Genomic DNA, 19,143 nt, shown 5'->3' with positions numbered 1-19,143 from the left:
CCTAGAAATGCTGATTCTCTGCTTCACTGTGGTCCCAGCCCTGCTCTGTGGCCTTGAGCAAACCCTTTCTGAGCCTGTGATTTTTTTCAGCTGTAAGATGAGGATAATGTTGCTCCTTTACCTGGTCTTCGTGAGGACTCTGCACTGGGCTCAGATCCCAGAGCGGAGTGATTATGTAGTTCATGGTACAGCTACCGCTAACAACAGCCAAAGCTTTTTTCTCTGGCCAGTTACCTTGCCTCGCCAGCCCCCGCAGCGGAGGTCAGCTCCCCGGCCTTGGCCCAGAGCCTTCCCGCTAAAACCTGTTTTTAATGTGGGGTGGGCAGGGGACTTGGATGACAGAGGCCAGGCCTGGATGCTAATACCTCTCTGCTCTGCAAACAGATGGGTTGGACAAGGATTTGGACACTTTGTAGGCCTCAAGGTCATGCTGTTCTCAACCATTTGTGTTAGTTTAGCTCAAAACCCCATGGAGCTCCTGAAACCAGGAAGAGAGTGGATTCATGATTTTCCTCCCTCGTTCCCACCCACTCCCCCTCCCTTCCCTGCCTCCCTCCTTTTTCCCTGATGAGTGCGCACTCTGGCGGGGGCACCATGCTAGACGCTGGCCAGCCGGGCCGCGGGGGATTGTGACAGAAAGGACCTGCCTCACGAATCCAAGAAGGACAGTGGTGCCCATTCATCTAAACTCCCTTCCGCAGATCATTTCTCATGTGTGGATTCAAGTTTAAAGTGTACCTGCATTCAGTTCTGGGAGCCTATGTACAAAGCCAACCTAGTTTTTACGTTTTTTCTTTTAATGATGATTTCAAACATCAGAGCCTTTCCCAGGTAAAAAGAAATGCAGCAAAAAGACTGCTTGGGCCCAAAAAGCCAAACGCAAGAGAAGATACTTGATTGGAAACAGACCTGTCTGGCTTCCCCGAGACCCGCCTGGGCATGTGAGCCTCGGGTCCGCTCGCTGCCATGGAGATGTGCCTTCTCTCGCCCCCTAAAGCTGTGATTTCTAAGCCACCACTGCTTGAAGCCCAGGGATAGGCGAACCAAAAAGCCAAACCATCTCTGTCCCGATCCCAGGCCCAAGCCCAGGGCCTGGATTTCGAATATGCGGCCTCCCAGCAGGCTTCCTCTTCAGCTTCTAGCAACGCCCTGCCAGGCAGAAGCAGGAATCTCTGTTGGCTTCCTGCTGCCAACCCGGATAAGGATCCCGCACGACCCTCAGACTCCGGAGTCTCTGTTCTTCTGGCCCAGAAACAATCACCCGGTTAGGTCCGTGCAAGAGACAGAGAAGAGAGACAGAGCGACGGAGGAGGGAGAAGAGGGAGAGGGGAGGTGGGCGGAGGGAAGGGGGGAGGGGAGGGGAGAGAATGAATAAGGATGAGGTTTGGGCTCAGGTTTAAAAACCTGGAAGTTGGGGCGCCTGGGGGGCTCAGTGGGTTAAGCCTCTGCCTTCAGCTCAGGTCATGATCTTGGGGTCCTGGGATTGAGCCCCCGCATCGGGATCTCTGCTCAGCAGGGAGCCTGCTTCCTCCTCTCTCTCTGCCTACTTGTGACCTCTCTGTGTCAAATAAATAAATCTTTAAAAAGCCTGGAGGTGGACCCAAGTCCGTGGGGGTTGAGCAGGAACGGAAAGCCACATCTACCCCCCAGGAGGTCCGTCCCAGTCCCTGTCTGGTGTCTAAGTCACTCTGCAGCCCTGTCTTGGGTGGCAGGACTCAATGGTTTCTCAAGCCCCTCCCTGTTCCCCCCAAGTCCTGCTTCCAAAGGCCCCATCTCGGCACTCTCACACCTACGCCTGAGCTCCCCCCCCCCCCAAGGGCTCTGCAGCATGAACCTCACAGGGCACTTCGAGAAATTTCAGGCTGACCAGGTGAGGCTCCAGCTGCTTCCCTGTGGCTGGTGGGAGGCAGCACACATGGGCCTCTTTGGTGAAATCTCTGATGGGATGTTGCCAAGAAACTCAACCAGGACGGAAAATGCCAACCAGCAGGGAGAGGAACAAAACCAGGGACACACGGCAGTATCTCTGCTGATGGCTGTCCTCGCGTGGCATTCATGGTGGTTGACTAGGACGGCTTCGGATGCACAGCCACGTGCTCCCCCTTCCTGCCTACCTTGGAGAAGTAGTTTTGGGAGCAGGTTCTGGACCGCGTGGGTCTTGCTGATTTTCCACCTGTGAAGTGAGGGTGGGGGTCGTAGAGGGAGGTAACCGGCGGTTCCCAAGGCCTCCCTGGCTAGAACCTGCAGGGACTCTACCCTGGGTCTTTGAAGGGCAGGCAGAGCCCCCCAGTTGTGCTGGGGGGACCCTCGGTCGGGGGATCCCCAGTCAGGGTCAGTGCAAGCGAGCACAAGTGTTTGGTCTGATGTAACTGGACACCCAAGAAGATGGAATCGACCGGAATCCGACCCCGGGCTTTGTGCGGATACGAATAATTAATGAAGAGGGAAGGACCAGGCTGGGGAGCTGGACTGCGGGGAGGGAGAGACCGGGAACTTCGGCAGCCTCTGACTCGGACTTGCCAGAGGGTGGCGCTGTAGGACAAGGAGCCGAGGTACTCTTGGTCCCAGCCGCACAGGCCCGCCGGTGGGTGGGGGGAGCACCCAGAAGCTGGGATCTCCAGGCCAAGGCAGAGGGTGCCGCTCCCCGGGGAATCTGCCCCAGTCCCAGCAGGTCTCACGCAAGCTGGAGCACGACAGGCTCGCGTCAGCCAAAGACACACCCTGTCGCTATTTCTGTCCCACTCTGGATTGACCCCTTGGCCCAGGTCCTTGACAAAACAGACCCAGTGGGGCCTCGTGTCCCAGCAAGATTGCCCACCCTTCTGTGCATAACTTCCGGTCCCTCAGGAAATTCGGCGTCCTGGTGTGCCCCCTTCCCTTTTTGGGGGGGACTTAAGAGCAAAAAAAGTGGGTTAAATTCAAAATATCTTTACTTTCTTGAGGCACCTGGACACAAAGGCTTCCATTCCTGTGTTGTTCGTTTTTAAGGGGGAAGGGGCAGAGGCAGAGGGAGAAGCAGGCTCCCTGCTGATCAGAGAACCAGAGACAGACTCGGTACCTCGACCCTGAGATCATGACCTGAGCCAAAGGCAGACGCTTCACCACCTGAGTCACCCAGGTGCCCCAGGTTTTGCTCCTAAAAGCACACCCTCATCCTGGAATTATTCCCAGGATTTTGGTTGCCCCCTTTCAGTGTGCTTTATTAATAAGAAGACAATAATTCCCATTAATCGGGACGCCTGGGCGGCTCAGTGGGTTAAAGCCTCTGCCTTCGGCTCAGCTCATGATCCCAGGGTCCTGGGATCGAGCCCCACATCGGGCTCTCTGCTCAGCAGGGAGCCTGCTTCCTCCTCTCTCTCTGCCTGCCTCTCTGCCTACTTGTGATCTGTCAAATAAATAATAAACCTTAAAAAAAAATAATTCCCATTAATCTGTTGCTTCGAAGTGCCAGCCCCTGTGCTAATCCTGGTGTACACGTTCTCGACTGTAATCGTGGTCTAATTTAGCTTGAGGAGATGTCCGGTACCGTGCCAGGGTCCTATGTCACAGGTGAGGCCCAGAGAGGCTAAGACACTTGCTCAAGAGCACACAGAAATTGCTGATGAGGGCGGGCTTCATGCTCTTGACCACACGGGATGGCCGCCAGCTCAGTGGCCAGGCCCTTTGGGCTCTCCTGTGCTCCCACACCAGGCTCCCTGCTCCCTGCGGGTCAGAATGCTTCAGGGTGGCTTTAGCCAAAACCAGTGGGGGTGCTGGTTTCCCTGTGGCTCCCGTGGTGGAAGGAGGATCTGCAGTCCCGGGAGTAGGTTGGCGTCTGAGGGGTGTTAGCGTGTGTGGCATTGGTGTGGCGTTGGAAGGCACGCATGTGTCGGAGCGGGGGTGGACGGCTGATCAAGGAATCCAACCAGACCTGTAAGCCCCCGACTGGGGCTTGGGTACGTCTCCAGGCCTCGGCCTTGGCCTGTAGGGGGTTCGTCCACAGTTACTGCTGGTGTTTACATATGCCGGGCCCTTGGGATCTCAGGTTCCTGATTCCGTGCCACCTCCCAGCTAGAGGAGAGACAGGCAGTAAAGCAGGCATCATTATTCTGTCGAGGATAAAACAAGTTGACGTGAATTTTACCAGTGGCTATTTCAGGGACTGCGTTTGGAGTTAGGGTACTTGGTTTTTGAGCTAAGATCTGAATGATGAGAAGCGGTGGTCAGGTGACGGGCGGGGACCCAGGTGTTCCAGGCAAGGGACAAGCAAGCGGCAAGCCTAAGGCAGGAGTGAGGGCTGTGGCTGCGGGGAACCAAAGAACAGAAGGACACCGGGGGTGGGAGATGAAGCCAGAGGGACGGCCTCACCGAGCGCGCCGCGGGCTGGGTGAGGACTGTGGAGGTTCCTTCGAGGGCGGCAGAAGCTGCTGGAATGCTAAGGGGCTGCTCAGTGGAGAGCGTGGTTGGAGGGCAGTGGGGAGAGGGGAAGTTCTCCAGAGACACGGTGGTGGCACTTGGAGAGGAGGGCCAGGAAGGGGTCTTCTGGGAATGACGCTGACAGGCTTGTCTCTGGATTCGAGGCGAGAGAGGACAAAAACAGAGCAATGAAGATTTTTGCTTCAGCGGCAGGGTTGATGGTGGCGTCTCGTATGAGGTGGGAAACGCTGAGGGAGAAACAAGTTTGGTGGGAAAAAACCAAGTGTTCTGTGTCGGCCGTGTTGGTGAGAGGGAGCACCCGCCGCTCGCGAGGACAGGTCAGCGGCGGTGGGAAGAGCGCGTCGGAGGTCCCCGCGGGGCCGGGGGGCCGCTGTGGGTCCAAGATCAGCAGTTGGGATCTTCAGACCAGAGTGGATTTAGAACCTGGGCCTGATTTCACGCAGACACGGCTGGGATCTGTCAGGGAAGGTAACCAGCCTCGAAAGGCACCCATTTTGGAACACCATCGGGCGTGAGCTGGGTTCTCACACCCGTGGTAGGTTTAAATAAAGAGACGGCCGGGAGGAGGACAAACAGCAATTTTAATGTAAAATAGAGCAGCATAGAATTTTCGGGGAGAAGATGAGGCCGTGAAGAATGCTGGAGGGGAGAAGTGCCCAGGAGCGTGGCTGAGAAAGTTCCTCAGCCTGGGCCTCATCCGCCCACCTGTGGGCCTAGAGAGCTCGCTCCTTCGGGCGGGGTTGGCCTTCCCAAGGTCCGTCCGGGTGCAGAAGCCCCTCTTGGCCTGCCTGATGGACAGGCGCCTGGCGTGGAGGGGGCGGCCAGGCCCTGGGTTGTGGTCAGGGGTTCCTGAGAGAGAGTACTGGCCCGAGGAGGCATCAGGCATCCCCAAAGCAGTTACACTCCTGCTCGGGATATGAAAGGAGTGCTCTCCGCAGGAATCACATGGGGGGTTTTCACACTCAAAGGGCAGAGCCTTGGAGTCGGCGCTTTGGCTGGAGTCTGGCAGCTGGGGTTTGGGGTTTGGGTTCGCCTCCCCACAGGAGGGCCGCAGAGCTGGGGCAGGGGGGGCTCCAGCAGGAGGAGGAATCCTAACAGGAGGGTCCCTGGGGCGACGTGTGTTCTGGCTAACCTAAAAGGGGGCGGGGCCTCTTACCAAAAAGAACCAATCGAAGACCTGAACCTGAGGTCCTTGCCAAAGCAGGACCCACATAAAAGTCTGGTGGGGGGTGGGGGGGCGTCTCACGTGAGCAGGGCAGAGAAGGGGGAGTTCCTCGACTGTTCTGCCCGGCCTGGCAGGCTTCAGGGGTGGGTGTAGTTGCCCATCCGCAGGGTCCCCTGGCGCACCGCGTGCTCGTCCTGGTGGGCTCTCAGTGCCCTCTGGCGATCGGCCTCCGTGGGGAAGGTGCTGAGGTGGGGACGCACCTGTGGACGGGAGAGGGCAGGTCAGTGGGCTCGCCGCTCCTTCCCGGGGCTCCCCTGCTCCCCTGACCGGCCCCCGCTTCCATCTTCGAGCAGTGACAGTGACACGAGTCACGGTGAGAAGGACGGAAGTGAGGAGTGAGCGCCCGCGGTGACGAGCCGGAGGCCTCCAGGGCAATGCCCGCCTTCCGGAGGACGCATGCGGACAGATCCGAGAGTGTTTCTCCGTTAGAATGCGAGGCCGTCGGTCCTGGTAATGTCTCCCCTGAGACCGGGTGCGGAGCGGATGTGACCTGGCCTGGGACAGCGCCCGGGAGCCCCCGAATCCAAGATCTGGGTCACCACTTCGGGTCCGCCAGACCCTTACTGTGGGCTGTCTGGCCTCAGGTCCTAGGAGCATGTGCTCACCATCCGCATACCTGAGGTCCCAGTGGAACCCAAGCTGAATGTGTTCACCATTTTACAGATGAAGAAACTGAGGCCCAGAGCAGTCTGTGCAAGGCTGGCTGCACAGGGAATCCGTGTCAGAGAAACTGTTTTAGCCTCCACCCCCCATCCCTGGACACTAAATTGTGGATTCTTGCTAGAAAATTCTGTTGCACCCACAGCTCACACCCTGTTTGGGTGCCTCCCCCAACCCCTTCAACTCGCGCTTGAGGAGGAAGGGGGTAGGGGCTGCCGAAGTAGGAACTCGTACAAGTCAGGTGGCAGTGGGTTGACTCGGGCGTTACTGTAGGACATAAACCACGTTCTTCTTTCTCAGGCAGGTAGACTCTCTGGCGACTCTGCAGAAAGTCATGGACCTTCTCCTCTGGGGGGAAAAATACCCCAAGTCCTAACATACAAAATGGTGTGGGTCACCACTTAAGATCTGTGGACCCTGTCCAAGTCCCCCATGGGCTGACTGTGTGTGGCAGCACTTCCGGAAGCCACCGCAGCCCTAGCCTCAGGTTTTGAATTTCTTGGATGTACATCAGGATCTCTGGGGCTCTTGTAACCCAGGCAGGGCCAGAGCCCAATTCCAAAGCTCTTGAGTCCTCTTAGGGCAGGGTCCTTGCCGAAGTCACCTGATGCCTTCCTGGACCCAGGGCCCCACACCTGTGCCCAACTCCTTTTGGTCAATCAATCCATAATCCTGCTCTCAGCTGCATCTCCAGCTTCAGAAAAGTCCTCAGGTTGCCGCACACAAGTTATTGGGAAGAGAGAAGACCCTACACTTTGTGCGGGAATAAAATAGCCAACAAACAAAAGGCTTCTACGGTGTATCTTTGTGTCCCTTCTGGCAAGGGATGGCTTGATTTTTACACTGTGATACAATTTTCCTGACACCTGTGCTTCCCAGAAGGCAGCTAGAGATGCTCAGGAAGGCTGGCACTTAGGATCTCCAGACACCTCGTGGGCTCCCTGGCTGATTCCGATGCCCAGACTCCTAAGTGTTCAGGGTCTCCTGTAGCATTCAGAGTGGCAGAGTGGCAGGGCTCCCCGGAGGCTGGGCTCTTGCCAGGGAAGCGTAACTCTGCAGCCCACATCTCTGCTAATTCCACATATCCCCCCTGGCCTTTGTAGGGGACTGAATGGTGACCCCCCAAAAAGATATGTCCACATCCTAACCCCTGGAACCGAGGATGTGACCTTTTCAAATGTAATTAATTTAAGGATCTCAAGATGAGAACATCCTGAATTATTCAAGAAGGTTCTGATTCTGCTGGCAAGAATGCTGGAGACAGAAGACATAGACACAGAGGACAGGACCACATGAGGCCATAGTGATGTGGCCACAGTTCAGGAACGCCAGGAGCACCAGTAGCTGGAAGAGGCGACAAGGCATTTTCCCTAGGGCCTTTGGTGGGAGTGTAGCCCTGCTGACATCTTGATTTGGGGTTTCTGGCCTCCAGAACTGCCAGAGAATGGATTTCTATTGTTTAAACCACCAAGTTTGTGATGATTTGTTATGGTGGCCTCAGGAAATGACTACAACCTCCAAGCCATTCCCTGGGCGATTCAGTCCGCATCAGTGGTACGTGGTGCTGTTGCCTTTTGGTGGGTGGTGTTGGTTTGGTGTTGACGGTGGGGAGTACTGGGTGGTGTTGGTTTGGTGTTGACGGTGGGGAGTACTGGGTGGTGTTGGATTGGTGTTGACGGTGGGGAGTACTGGGTGGTGTTGGATTGGTGTTGACGGTGGGGAGTACTGGGTGGTGTTGGATTGGTGTTGACGGTGGGGAGTACTGGGTGGTGTTGGATTGGTGTTGACGGTGGGGAGTACTGGGTGGTGTTGGATTGGTGTTGACGGTGGGGAGTACTGGGTGGTGTTGGATTGGTGTTGACGGTGGGGAGTACTGGGTGGTGTTGGATTGGTGTTGACGGTGGGGAGTACTGGGTGGTGTTGGATTGGTGTTGACGGTGGGGAGTACTGGGTGGTGTTGGATTGGTGTTGACGGTGGGGAGTACTGGGTGGTGTTGGATTGGTGTTGACGGTGGGGAGTACTGGTGGATGGTGGTACTGATGGTGGGTAGTGTTGATGGTGGGTGACGTTCATCTGGTGCTGCTGGTGGGTGGTCTTGGAGGGTGGCACGTGGTGTAGATTGGATGGAAGGAGGCTCAGCACTCACTCCCCTCTCCTAAGGAGGTGGCAGAAGGCTCCAGCCTCAAGGAGCTGCTCAGCTTAGAGATAATCGGGTGAAAACCAGCATCAGACCAAAGAGAACCTAGAAGAAATGTTCTTCTGTGCAGTCCCCTTTTACTTAGAAACTTAAGTGGGAAAGAAATATTCACTCGTCCATTCATCTAAAAAATTCGCATTAGGTGCCTACTGTATTCCAAGGATGACTGGGACGTTTTGTACTTTAGCATTCAGTTCCATTTTCCCTTTGGTTTCCTAGAGGGACGTTCTGAACATAGGAGGCTCACCCCCGTGGCCGACCACACATTCTGGCACACACGATGTGACCAGCCGCACTGGGGGACGTGGGAGAGGCAGAAGGCGTGCCACATGTGGTCTCTGATGCCATGAGTTCGCATTCCAGCTGGAACCTTATGGGATTAAGTCATCCAAGACAGGGGAGCTCAAGCCAGTACCCAGCCCTGGAGCCCTGTAAAGCAGGGTGTGCACCTGTCCTGTGCGGGGACCCCCAGTGCCTGGCACGGGGCCATGTTTAAACATAGCTGCTTGGTGTGTGTGTCCCAGGTGAAAACCAAAGGGGATTTGTGTGACTGGGTCTGATAGGTTCTTCTAAAGCTTAACTCAAGAAAAACCTTGCACCCAGCGTGGGAGGGGTCTTTAGAAAGAAGGGAAGCTGGATCCCTTGAAATCCCCAAATTCCCCAGCAGAAGCCAGGGTCCCTGGAGAGGGGAAGTCCAGCTCTCAGAATGCCAGGAAGCAGGGTGCCCCTGTGCCCCTCTGGACCCTTCAGATGTGCCAGCCGCAGCGCACGGATTTCACACAAGCCCCAGACTGTCCAGACGTTGTCTCCATTTTACAGATGGGGAAATAGAGGCCCAGAAAGGTTAAGTCGCTCCCCCGGTCGCACAGAAAACCCAGAGCTGTGGGACGGCCCCAGGTTTCACCGAGAGACTCAACTCTCCTAATAAACGCTCGTGAAACGAATCCAGTGAGTCAGCGCTGGGAACGCTGTGGCTCCTATCCCGCACACACACTCCCCTCCTAAAATAGCAACTCAGCCAGAGATGAGGAGTCTAATTACAAGTCAGGCCTCAAGCCGTGTGTGGTCACGACCCCACGGACCCCTGGAGCCCCAGGATGAAGAGCTTCGAAGCAAGGAATTCCTTCGGAGATGCTTCTAAATTAAGCCATCCACGGTCTGCCTCCGCCTGGAGCTAGGAAATTGTGACGGTGTTGGCAGGAGGCAGCTCTGCTCAATGGAGCTGAGTCGCTCTAGGGTCCACGCAGGTAAATAAGAAGCAAACAGCCGGCCTGCCAGTAGCTCCGGGAGCGGAGTGGGCGGGCACAGCTCTACCCCCATCGGCCAAGGCCCTGCACCTGTCCGGATGGGCAGCATCTAAACAGCATTGCCCAGACAGGGACCGGGTGCCTCCGCCGTGCGACACACGTGGGGACACGCCGGTGAGGGAGATGGGCGGCGACGTACACCCGCGGACCCTGCAGGATGGCAGGGTGGGGAGGGTGGTCGTGGAAAACTATGCGTGTTTAGTGGCGATTTATTAGGACTGTGGATGGGGATTTGATTTGATTTTAAATTTTTTAAAGATTTTATTTATTCATTTGACAGAGAGAGACACAGCGAGAGAAGGAACACAGCCAGGGGGAGTGGGAGAGGGAGAAGCAGGCTTCCCGTCAAGCAGGGAGCCCAGGGCCCTGGGATCATGACCTGAGCCAAGGCAGTTGCTTAACCACTGAGCCACCCAGGCGCCCATGGGTGGGGATTTAACTCCCGCTGGCGGGGTGGGGGGCAGGAAGGCCTTTCTAGAGAAGGTGAGCGGGCTGGGCAGGGGATGATGGGGAGAGAATGTCCTAGATGTGGGGACCTACCGAAGCCCCGTGGTGGGAAGAATCTGGGCAAATGAGAGGAAGGGAAAGCGAATTGGTGCCCCTGGAGGACAAGACGAGGCAGGTCGCTGAGCAGCCGTCGGATCTCAGAAGAGCTTAGTGTCCACCGCTGGTCCTGGGATCCCTAATCCCCGCAGACAATATTTCTTGACTCTCTGCCATCGAACCGGAATAAAAGATTCCCAGAGACCCAGGGTTGGAAGAGAACGTGGACGCCATGGAATCCACATCTCCCGGTGAGAGCCCAGGTGGGAAGCCTCTGGGCTCAGCCCCCGCGGAGTGAGCCAGCAGCCCACCCGCCGCCTTTTCCGCGTCCACCCCCGCCGCCCGTGACCCTGCCGGGCCCCCGGTGGGATCTGGATTCCTGGATTCCATTTCCCACAAGGTTGGACGCATCCATGCTCTCCCAGTCCACTTCCAACAGATCGGCTTTTCGTTTGAGCCCTGCCTTGTGGTACCTTCCCCTCTTCATTAATTTTGCTCGTGATTCCTGATTCCCTCTTTGAGGCCACTCTGTCCTTCTCTTCCCGGCACCTCGAGTCCTCTGTGAGCTAATTACCCCTCACTCCATCTTTTCCTGAGAACACCGTTCCTATAACCCAGAAGAGCAACTTCTCTGCCCTCTTCATTGTCTTTGATCTCTCAGTTTCGGGTTTGGAGGATATTTATTTTTGTTCCGTTCTCTTTTCATCTAATTTCTATCAGATTTCCTTCTTTGGTCTTTTAGTGATTTATAAACGCGCTTTTATAAATTTCCAGGCAATTGTCTTAGTTCCATCTGTGACTGATTTCTAATTTAACTTCTTTGGTGCCGAGGTAATTTGCATGAATCAGACCCTGTGTATTTGCTCTGTCTTTACTTTTTTATGCTTCCTTGGAAAGCGTGATCTGTTTTCAACAGAAAACCGCCGGTGGAATGACAGTTTGCCATCAGGGAGCTGGTGCCCATTGTGTCCTGGCTTCGGGGGTAAGATGTGGCCATTGTCCTTTGGCTTCTGTAACAGTCGTTTGTGTCTCCATGATGTTCTGGACTCTGTGCTGGGCACCAGGAGCCTGGAAGAGTTTAGAAAGCCTCTGCTATCACAGACCCAGAAAAGAGTGATAGAAATATAATCACACAACTAATTACTCAATTATAGTTGTGCTGAGTACTAGAAGAAGCACCAGATTTCTTTTTTTTTTTTTTAAGATTTTAATTTTTTTTAAATAAGCTTTAGACCCAACATGGGGCTTGAACCCACAACCCCAAGATCAAGAGTCGCACGCAGCACCGACCGAGCCCACCAGATCTGTAAGAAGTTATAATACAGAGAATCGGACTCATACTTTGGGGCCAGAGAAGGCTTCTTAAGGGGATAACATACAGGCAGAGACTCAAAGAATAAGGCAGAGATGCGGTTGGAGGTTGGGGATGAAAGTGGCCTTGGTGTCCCAATGCAATCACAAAACAGGAAGAAGAAGAAATGAACGGGCCCTTCACGGAGGGGGGATCTGAAGGCCAACATATGCAGGAGGCATTCTCATCCTAGCACAGTAACCAGGGAATAAAGAAAGAAAAGGCCATTCCATGCCCGTCGTGCTGTAACGGTAATGAGCCTGACGTTCGAGGTTTCAGGGACGTCTAGCAAGGGCGGTGATCGGTCTGACCACTCAAGGCGATCGGGCATCACCTGGAAAGACTGGGCATGTGCTTTCCCCTGAACCAATGAGTCTGTGTTTGGATGGAGACCCTAGAAGGACTTTCAAAAATGTCCACTAAGAGCTGTGTACAAGAATCCTCACGGTCACAGGACCACAGGCATTAGAAACGCGGCATGTCCATTGGTGGGGACTGAGCAAACCAAAGGTGCTAAATTCGTGCAGTGGAACGCTCTGCTTCTGTTAATATGGACGGCCCAGAGAGGTTCCGTCCAACACGGTGGTCACGAGCCACATGTGGCTATTTACTTTTGAAGTAACCAAGATTAAGTGAAATAAAAAATTTGGTCCCTTTGTTGTACTGAGCACATTCCAAGTTCTCAGTGACCCCATGTGGCCCGTGGCTACCAACGGACTTTCCCATCATCACAGAAAGTTGTATAGGACAGCACTGCTCTAGGTCTGTCTGAATCGACGCGTAGAAATCTCGAAAACAATGCTGCCGGGGAAAGAAAGTTGAATTTACGGAATAGAACGTAAGGATGATGCCATTTATATGAAAGATTTAAAACCGACAGAGGAGTCCCCTGTGATGTTCAGGCAAGAGTCTGGATCTAGTGAGGCAGAGCGGGAAGGAAAGAAGGTGCTGGAAGTCATGCCCTGCCCTGCCTTGGGGAGGGGAGGGAGTGGGAGCAGCGGGGGGAAGCTGGGAGGGCCTCCATTCATCTGTAAGGAATCACTGCCTTTTCCTCTTTGTACTGTGAGCACAACGAGGTGGGGTTTTGGAACTGCGTTTTGGAGAAGTGACCAGCAAGGGGACGGAGGCGTGGGGGGTTCCTCCCTCCATGCACAACTTAGAGTTACTCTGTTTCAGGAGATTTGTTTGCTGGAGATTCGTGTATGATTCTGTTTGAATCACGAGCCTTGCTGTCCAATGAAGGTTCACAACCGGGGGTTTGTGACTTTGGCTCGTGCCGACTGTCCCCGTGGTAGACTTCCCCTGCTTCGCTGGGCACAGTCATCTCAGGGCCGAAGGAAACGTCCAAGGCCCAAGGAGGAAAGACATGGTCGTCCTGCCTGGTGACATCGGTCTCCGGTGGGTGGGCCAGCTTGGCTCCGCACGCTAAGGAGTGAGCAGCGTGTCACCTCCTCTCCGTCCCTGTTTCTTTCCCGTCTCCTTCCTTCGGCATGAGGCCTCTTTGTAGGCGGGAGGTGGAGGCAGACGGGGCATGGGGCTCTTTACAGCACAAGGCAGGCCATGTGGTCACGGGTGACACTGTCCCCAGATGCGCGTGGAGGGCGTGTGCATGTGCTCACTGCAGCCGGGAGGAACTCGCCACAGCTGGCCAGGTGTGCGGGCTGAGCGGCCTCGCCACGTGCCTGTTGAGTCCAGGCCCCCAACACGGTCCTATTAAAAGGGGCAGCTGGGCTAGCTGACCCGCCAGTCCCCTCTCATCAGCCACACAGTAGTCCCCAACTGGACACCCGGCCTTCCAGTGCCAAGTCTGGGGGCCAAGTAGGCAAATGGCAGGATTTGAGGGAAAAAACAGCCAGATTAATAAAATCTGCCAAAGAGCTAAAAAACAAACAAACAAATAAATAAAAGGCAGCTGTAGAAGCTACAGATATCTAGTTTAGTTTGGGATTTTTTTTTGTTTGTTTTTTAAGTGACAGCCTCTCGGGGACTGGGAGAGAGGTTTTGCTTTAAAAGATTGAGGGCCTGTCTCCTCTAATGAGAGGTACTTGGAAATTATGGATCAGTCCCAGGTCAGTAATTTCTGTCAAGTTCAGGGCAGCTGGAGGTCAGAGGCCCCGGCAGAGCACAAGTCCATGCAAGACGTCCTCGGCAGACAGGCTGAGTCCTCAGCTCTGATGTACAAGGTTTGCGGCTTAAGTCATTAACGAGGGGGACGGTCTCTCCCGAGACATCTGGTCCCTACGTTGTTATTCTGCTACTGGCTCTGATTTCTCTGTGGTCCAAAAATAGATGGGACAAGGACACAGGGCCTGACCCTCCCTGCTGACACAAGCTGCGTTTTCAGAGAACATCCAAGCTCGGGCTTAGGAAACAAACTACCTGCCTCCCTGGGAGGTCTAACGTGGCACCGTGAGAATCCCCGTGTTGGGTGAGCCGGGGTGGGGGGGTGCAGGGGCGGAGGGGTCGGGGAGAGCGACCGCTCTCTGAGGGGCTGTGGGATGCCATCCTCCTCGGACACGAAGGACTCGGGATGGTAAAGACTCCGGCCCAGGGAGACCCAGCTACCTCACGCACAAAGCCGGACCTGGGAGCCAGGTCTTGGCCTACTGACTCTTGGGCTCTTTGAGACTTTCTGGGGCCGAAGGCGAGCCGACCCTGCAAGCCTTTGAAAATGAGAATCAACTTGCTAATTCCAGAAGCCACACCGGTACCTGTAGATCATTTCTGGGGATTACCTAAGGCCCGTCAGCTGTTGGGATCACAGTTGGACGATGAATCTTTTTACCAGACGCTCGTCTATGAATAACCAGGTAACCTCACGGCGGGGTGTTTGACTCAACTTCCCGAAAGCTTCCAGCCTGGCTCCCAGGTCTGCTTCCGGACGTGAGCGTTGCAGCAGATAACCCAGGGGAGCTGAGAACAGACCGGACCCTCCTGCACCATCGGAGACCACGTCTCAGCAGCCGGTTATCACCGCAAGCCAGCCTCCAAAGACTGCGTCCGGGCCGCACACACACCTGACTCAACGGGGTGTTCTTATTCCAAGCGGCCTGACCTTCTTGGTAAAAGAGCCTTTTTGAGATATAATTCACGCATCGTACGGCTCACCCGTCTGCGTATATAAATCAGGGATTGTAGGTACATTCGTCGGCTCGTCCACTCTCATTGCCCCAAAAAGGAACTCCATACCATTGCAGTTGCTCCTTCTTTCCTCCCCCGAGCTCCTGGCGACCCCTCCTTCCTGTCTCTCTGGATTTGCCTGGACTTTTCTAGAAATGGAGTCATACGAGGCATGGTCTCTGGTGACTGTCTTCTTTCCCTTGGTATCACATGCACGTAGTTGAATAATATTCTGCTCTAGGGACCTACATTTTGTGGATCCGCTCATCAACTGATGGACATCAGGTTGTTTCCATTATGGGGCTACAGGAAGAATGCACTGTTGGGGCGCCTGGGGGGCTCAGTCGTCAAGCGTCTGCTGTCGGCTCAGGTCATGATCTCGAGGTCCTGGGATCGAGCCCTGGGTTGGGCTCCCTGCTCAGCGGGGAAACAGCTTCTCCCTCCCTCTCTGCCTGCTGCTCTGCCTCCTTGTGACTCATTCTCTCTCTCTCTCTCTCTGTCAAATAAATAAGTAAAATCTTAAAAAAAAAAGAATACGCTGTGAACATTGTGCCCAAGTTGACATGTGGACACCTGTTTTCCTTCCTCTTGGTGAGATACCCAGAGTGGAATCGCCCGGGCATATGGGAACTCTATGTTTAGGCTTTGGGGGGAACTGCCACAGAGTTTTCGAAGTGGCCGCACCATTTCATATTCTCATAGCAACGTAGAAGGTTCCAACTTCTCCACATCCTCACCAACACTTGTTCTTGTCTGCTGTTTGGATTGTAGCTGTCCAAGTTCGTGGAAGCGAGTGGTGTCTCGCTGAGCTTTGATCTGGGGTTCCTCAATGGCTGCCAGGGCCGGGCGTCCTTCGTGTGCTCGTTGGCCATCCGTGTATCTTTGGGAAAACATCGATTCAGTCCTTTGCCCGTTTAAAATTCGATTATTTGTCTTTCCATTACAGAGTTGTAAGGACGATATTTTTGTTCATAGTTACAAGTCCCGCATCAGAGATGTGATCTACAAATACTTGTTCCTACTCTGTGGGTTGTCTTTCCACTTTCTTAGTACCGTCTGAAGCATCAAAGGTTTTCATTTTGATGAAACCCAGCTCACCTGTTTTCCTTTAGCGGGCCGTATTTGATTTCCTCGATACACGAAGCATATGAAGGCACCACGAAAAGAAGGTCTTCCTTCGCAGTTTGTCTACACGGCCCCTCTAAGGCAGGGACAGTGAGCAGGCCGGATGGCGGGCCTTTCCCAGAGCGAACCAGCGCCAATAGACGGATGGTGGCTGTTCTGGTATAAATTACTCTCGGGCTGAACCGCAGCTCATGTAGAAGTGTGCAGGGATCAAGTGACAAGGTTTGCCATGGCCGTGGGAGGGAGACGGTGCCAGGTTTTTGCTGTAACAGATGACAAGAGCGTCTCCTCCATTGGAGACAAAGACAGACTCAGAATCCCCAGGAGAAGACAACCATGTGCTCATCTGCCCTGAACTCTGTCTCCTTCTTCAGGTCCTCTCGGGTGATCCTCACTAGGGCTGGCCGGGGGGTCCGTGAGCGAGGGCCGGGCGCAGGGACAGAAGGGATGGGCTGGCGGGGCCAGCAGGAGGCTGGCGAAGGAACCAGCACGCGCTCCTTGGAGTCTTGTTAACCTGGAGCAGTCCCGGTCTGGCAGCGGGCACAGGCACGGAGTGGCGACTGACCAGCGCTGCTGTTGTCACATTGTGGGGGGCGGGGAAGGGGGTAGTAATAGATGGCACCTTTTTTCTTTAGCGGTTCTGCTTTTAAAAACCACTAAGTCCTCATGTAGGATGCAAAACCAGGGGAGGAGCTTGCAGGTAATGGCTTTACACGGACGTGTAAGAGAAGAGTGGGTTCCTCCCGATGAGGCCTAAAGTATGGGGTGGGGGGGTGTGCCGCGCCTGCCTGGCTCAGTCGGGAGAGCAAACCGCTGTTGGTCTCGGGGTCGTGAGTTCGAGCCCCACGTTGGGTGTGGAGTTGGCTTAAATGAATGTCAAAAAAAAATATATATATATATAAAATAAAGGGTGGCCCAGAGACCACGCTGAGCAGCACGTCTGGCTCGCACCCTCCTTTCGCCCAGCACGTCCGCGCCGTTGGAGTCGGCCAGTCTCTGGGAGGCCGCACGGAGGCTCCGTCCGGGGGTCTGGAAGCCGTCACTCCCACCATCCGTCACCTCCGCTCCGCTTCTCGGCTCCTCTTTGAAACAGCTCAGCCCGGGGAGAACGTCGCGCTGGAAGCTGTCGTGCGGGAGCCCGACGCGAGGCAGGGAGAGAGGGACCCCTTCCTGCTCCCCGTCTCCACCCCGGAGCCCCCATCCAGTGCGTGTGCTCGCACGCACACACGCACACACACGTGCGCACGCACACACACACACACGCACACACGCCAGGATGCAAATGATAACCGCAGAGCCATCACTTGTGAAGCTTGACAGAAAATAATGAGAAACACTAAATCTTTTATAAGGTCAACACTCGCCTTAGCCGAGCGGCTGTCAGACAAGAAAAGAATTTAGCGCCGGCGCCACGAAACTTCCATCGGCTCATTAAGCCCAACAGGGCCCGGCCTGGCGTGGCGGAGGAGACGCGGGGCCTTCCGTTTTGTGTCAGTAATTTGCGGCGGAGGAGGCGAGAAGAAACACCGGCGCCAAAGGGGCCTCGGGGGCGGCTGGGGAATCGTTAGCGCGCCAGGAGCGGCCTCGGCTCCTAATTGGAAGCATTGGGCATTATCAACCGAGGATTTGCCTCCGCTCCCTGACAGCTAGTGGGCCCAAAATGATCGCCCACTTGTCAGTGTAAAAGACCATTAAAAACAAGCCATTTTGATTTAATTGGAGGCGGTGCACCGTGGGGCCAGGTGAGGAGGCCCGTCAGCCCCGCTCACCCCGGCTGACGCCTCTCTCCCTGCGCGCCCGGGCCGGGGGGGAGGCGGGCGCGCGTACCTTCCAGACGCTTCGCCTTTCAAAAACTGTCTGAGGGAGCGGTGCACGGGAGACAGAAGAGCCTTCACGGCGGCAGTGGAAGCTGTTTTCAATGGGGTTGTCAACAGACGCCCTGACAGGCAGAGCTGCCGGGGAGGGGCCCCTTTTCCTCCCGGGGGCCCAGAGGACAGGAGGCAGCGGGGCGCTATTCATTGGGGAGGTGGCCGTGGCTTGTGCAGCTGCCAGGGGGAGGGGGCACCTCCGCCGGGGTCCTTAGCCTGCTCTGCCTGCTCGGAAGCGTCGCAGGGCAGGTTCTGGCCGGTCGTGGGAATCCGATCTGCCGTGGACAGAAGGACCTAGTCTTTTATTTTAAGCTCAAGTAAGAGCCAAGGAGGGAGTCCGAGAAGCGGGCACGTTGGTACAGCCCTCCCGGGGTCTGGGAGCGGACGCCCCGGCCACTCGGCTGGCGTCTCAGCCGCGCTCCCCCAGAGGAGGCCGCGGGGCCGCAGCCCTGCAGACAGGTCTACATCGTCCCCGTCAGAAGAGGCCACTTGCTATAAATACTAAGGCAGGCTCACAGCGGGCTCTCCCACCGGGCTGGGCGCCCCGGCACGTGGAGCAGCTGCGTGTAGATCTGAGCGCGAGTGTAGACTCCCCGACGCCGGGGACCGTGTTCCGCATGTCGGTGCCGGGCACGGTGAACGCCACGGGTCCCTCATAAATGCTAATTGGCACTCGCCGATCTCAGAGAGGTCTACGATTCGTGTATGAATCTCACCCCCGTCCCACAGGCAGTGACCTCATTTGCTGCCGGCTGCTCGTCCGACAAGACAAGGCTTCCAGGAGCCCCAGGTGCTGGAGGGGTGTCTTTGGGAGAGCGAGGGGGAGACACACCGGCGGATCCCCTCGTCGGCCTCCGCCGTTCATCCTGATGAAGGATCGGGCTGGGAGAAGACCCCGGATCCCCAGCGAGCATCGGATTCCAGAGCTCCAAATTTCGCTGCTGATTTTAGACAATGGGGATTCCTTAATTACTTTCTCTGGAAGTGTACCTGACGGTGCTTCCTCAGGTAGTGCGAGGTGGTTATCCAGGCGCTCGGTTCCTTGGTTGACAGCGTCTTTGATTTTGTGCTTGGTTGCAAATTAAGTCCTTTGCTGAGCCGACCGCGCAGTGCCCGGTGGTGCCTCATTGCTTATTCATACCGGCTGTCGGACAGCCCGAGCTTCTGCCGGCGCGGCGCGGCGCGCGCTCAGAGGTGTGGTGTCCGTGGCCCGCTGGGTTGGGCGCTCACGGTCTTTCCCCTTTTCCCCTATTGAAATAATGAGCAGGAAGACTTGGGAGAGGGCAACTCTTAGGAAGGAATGAACCTTTCTGTGGTCGACGGGGCCGAC

The 19,143-nt window shown here is 55.6% G+C and overlaps 1 protein-coding gene across 1 annotated transcript in view; it reads right to left on the bottom strand.

The window, feature by feature from the left end:
• Positions 1-4,979: 4,979 nt before the first annotated feature.
• The window catches only part of CFAP77 (cilia and flagella associated protein 77), a 121,926-nt gene continuing 107,762 nt past the window's right edge, over positions 4,980-19,143 (bottom strand). Inside the window, exon 6 of the mRNA XM_082696154.1 lies at positions 4,980-5,841. Within this exon, the coding sequence (XP_082552280.1) occupies positions 5,719-5,841 (123 nt within the window). The 3' untranslated portion in view covers positions 4,980-5,718. The remainder of the gene's footprint in view (positions 5,842-19,143) is intronic.

The sequence above is a fragment of the Mustela nivalis genome (genome assembly GCF_964662115.1).
Source record: "Mustela nivalis genome assembly, chromosome: 13".
In the NCBI taxonomy this organism is placed as follows: Eukaryota; Metazoa; Chordata; class Mammalia; order Carnivora; family Mustelidae; genus Mustela; species Mustela nivalis.
The sequence above is the reverse complement of the archived record's forward strand: the minus strand, read 5'-3'. Positions and strand labels throughout refer to the sequence as shown.